At 63.5% G+C, this 3,184-nt stretch overlaps 1 protein-coding gene across 1 annotated transcript; it reads left to right on the top strand.

Annotated features, from left to right (window-relative positions):
• The first annotated feature begins 37 nt into the window (after nt 1-37).
• Nucleotides 38-2,233, top strand: SRM (spermidine synthase). The gene is made up of 5 exons (XM_023744961.1): nt 38-866; nt 1,349-1,432; nt 1,514-1,659; nt 1,751-1,873; nt 1,985-2,233. Exons 1-5 carry the CDS (start codon nt 749-751, stop codon nt 2,003-2,005), a joined length of 492 nt encoding a protein of 163 aa, XP_023600729.1. The 5' UTR covers nt 38-748; the 3' UTR covers nt 2,006-2,233.
• The last annotated feature ends 951 nt before the right edge of the window (nt 2,234-3,184 follow it).

Raw genomic sequence — 3,184 nt, 5'->3', positions numbered from 1 at the left:
GCGGGGAGGTGGTGAAGCCATTCCTCCCGTGGAGTCCGTGGTTCCAGTGCGAGGATTGACCGAGGTGGAGTGCCCCGAGCAGGGCCCAGGGCCTGGGTGCGAGTCCCTGCTCCACACGGAGTGGGCTGTGTGGGCAGGTCATTAGTCTCTCTTTAAGTGACTGAGTGACATAGTCGGGTGCCATCGATGCCCAGTTCTCAGTAAGCTGGGGTGCTGGTGTTTAATTGAAGTCCCAGGCAAGGCCCAAGGACGTTCCAAACCATTAGGGCGCCCAGCATGTCTTTAGTGACATTGTTCTAGGTGCTGGGGTACCATGGTGAATAGGCAGATCCGTCCCTGTTGGAGCTGATATACTAGTTAAAAGGAGACAGTGAAGGGCGATATGATAATGGCCTGAGGCCGGTCAGCGGTCAGGGCGGGCCTCTGAGAAGCATGGGCTCGTGGAGACAGGGACCGGCTCTCCGATGGGAGCTGGCATTGCCACCCTCTGCAATAGCCAGAAAGCCCTCAGATGGGACACGTGGGTCTGGGGAGGGAGCGGGAAGGGTGGAGATTCAGCTGAGGAGCTGAGGGAGCTCCCAGAGTGCTCCCCGTTTTACAAATGTGGAAACTGTGGAAACGGGGGGTCCACGAAGCCAGTGGCTGGCCCGAGGCTGCAGGGCCGTGAAAGGGACTCCATCCGGCTCCAGCCTGGTCCCCCGCCCCCTCCCAGGATGTCATTCAAGTCTCTAAGAAGTTCCTGCCGAGCATGGCCATTGGCTACTCCAGCTCAAAGCTGACCCTCCACGTGGGCGACGGCTTTGAGTTCATGAAACAGAACCAGGACGCCTTCGACGTTATCATCACCGATTCCTCGGACCCCATGGGTGAGCAAGCGATGGGCCCGGGCCCCAGCAGCTGCCACTTCAGGAGCCAGCCTCCCCCTTGCTCCCCACCATCACCACCACCCCACCAAAAAAACAGCTCAGCACAGTAGGGGGACCAGGCCACTACCCAAAGTTCACGGTTGGTTGGGGACCAGGAGGGGAGTGGGGCGCTGGCCTTGGCCCACTGAGGCCCCAGTTTCCTCTTCAGCCTCCTCTCTGCTCCGGACACGCCAGCACTGGGGTGGGAGGGGGGGTGTTCTCCTTTTAAACCGAGGCCCAGGGTGGAGATGCCACCATGCAGTGCCAATGAGAATCCCCCGGGAATGGGGTTAAAGTGCCCTTTCCTGGTTGGTTTCTGAGTCCCACAGACCTGGGTTCAAGTCCCGGCTCTGCTCCTTGGCCGCTTTGTGGGTCTATGTAGCCCAGGCTCAGGGGGCCTCAGCCAGAATGTGCTCATTGTCGCTTGGCCCTCCCTCCTGCAGGCCCAGCCGAGAGCCTCTTCAAGGAGTCCTATTACCAGCTCATGAAGACGGCCCTCAAGGAGGACGGGATCCTCTGCTGCCAGGGTGAGCGCTGGAGATGCTGAGCTGCGGGGGGCGGGGCAGGGTGGGGCCGGCCGCCAAGCCAACCGCTGCCGCCTCCCCCAGGCGAGTGCCAGTGGCTGCACCTGGACCTCATCAAGGACATGCAGCACTTCTGCCGGTCGCTCTTCCCCGTGGTGCGCTACGCCTACTGCACCATCCCCACCTACCCCAGCGGCCAGATCGGCTTCATGCTGTGCAGCAAGAACCCAGTGAGCTTCCGGCTGTCCGGGGGGTGGGGGCAGGGCAGGGACAGGTGGTCACGGAAAGCACTACCCTGATGCCCTCTCGCCCCCATCCCAGAGCACCAACTTCCAGGAGCCGGTGCGGCCGCTGACGCAGAAGCAGGTGGAACAGATGCAGCTGAGATACTACAACTCCGACGTGCACCGGGCGGCCTTCGTCCTGCCCGAGTTTGCCCGCAAGGTGAGCCCCTGGTGGGGTGGGCCCGGTGGGGGGACCCAGGGCTTCCTGGGGCACCTGCCTCAGCCCCCAGGTGACCCAGCACCCTCCTGACCAGGCCTCATGTCCCACCAGGCCCTGAATGATGTGAGCTGAGTCCAGATACTGCTGCCGACTCGGGCCAGGTTGCCCTGGACAGGCCCCCTGCCGGCACCCCAACAACCAAGTGTTACAGGCCCCAGGATGCTGCCCGCCTGCCCCGCTGGCGGACTGTCTGTCCCTGTGGTGTTCAGCCTCCAAGCCTATACCAGCTGTGTACAGCCCCCTCTCCGCCCTCTGTCACCCTCACTCCCCAAACACATGTATTTATAGCAAACTTCTGAATCGTGTGTTCCCAGACCTTGAATGGGCCCAGGCGGGGGCTGCAGCCGCCATGGTTGGGGGTTTCCGTGTACCGGGCTCTGAGCCGGACCTGTTGTCTGGCCTCTCAGTGTCTGTCACGTGTCTGTGATAGGCAGGCCTTGCCCTCCCGTGCAACCTCGGACCAGCCGCCCCTTGTCCACTGGCACCGAGGGGCACAGCAGGCATCAAACTGCCTCCAGTCTCCCTGGGGAGCTTCCCCCACCCGCCCCACAAGCCCCCCAGCGGGTGGTGACCGACCCCCGGGGCCAGGGCTGTGGGGTGACAAGATCGAGGCGGGTTGCTCCGGGCTGTGCTTGCTCCTGGGGCTGCCCTGCCGTGATTTGGGCGGACCCGGAGGATTGGTAGGTCCCAGCGTGGGGTGGGTGCTGGAGGTGACTCCAGAGCGTTTGGGTGCTGTTACTTGGGCCTGTTGGAAGCACATCGCTGCCCTGACTTGGCTCAGGATTCAGACGTGGGTTCCAGCCCTGCCTGCCCCGCCCTGGGTGCCCTCTGGGAAAGTCCTAGAAGCTCCCCCAAGTGTTGAGGTTGAGAAAGCAGGTGTGAGTGGCCGCTGGGGCCCGTGCCCTCTCCATGGTGCTGAACGCCCGCCCAGCCTTTCCCCAGGCGCCTCACCCCTCCTGCAGGCCCTGCCTGAGACTGGTGTTGGGAGAGCAGCCACCACAACAGGGTGCGGATGGGGGGAGAGGGCCTGCCCCCACTCCTGTCTCAGTCACCAGTCCAGAGGCACTGCCAGAGGGTGGACTATCCCGGGAGGCTTGGGAGCAGGGAGTGGGCCCCGCCTGGGGGTGTTACTAGAACACTCCCCAGCCACACCCCCGCCCGGCAGCTACCTTGGCCCCAAGCAGCAGCTTCTGGGACTGGAGTTCTCATAGGGGTGGGGGGGCGGTGGGGGGAGCAAGCATCCCGATTCGC

Source organism: Myotis lucifugus, unplaced genomic scaffold (assembly GCF_000147115.1).
Source record: "Myotis lucifugus unplaced genomic scaffold, Myoluc2.0 scaffold_501, whole genome shotgun sequence".
Classification (NCBI taxonomy): domain Eukaryota; kingdom Metazoa; phylum Chordata; class Mammalia; order Chiroptera; family Vespertilionidae; genus Myotis; species Myotis lucifugus.
This window is presented reverse-complemented; position numbering and strand designations above follow the sequence as displayed.

Coding starts and splice junctions, on each gene's coding strand:
- SRM (XM_023744961.1), top strand. CDS start 749: ATGGCCATTGGCTACTCCAGCTCAAAGCTGACCCTCCACGTGGGCGAC. Junction 867..1,348: donor CGATTCCTCGGACCCCATGG/GTGAGCAAGCGA, acceptor TCCCTCCTGCAG/GCCCAGCCGAGAGCCTCTTC. Junction 1,660..1,750: donor TGCTGTGCAGCAAGAACCCA/GTGAGCTTCCGG, acceptor CCCCCATCCCAG/AGCACCAACTTCCAGGAGCC.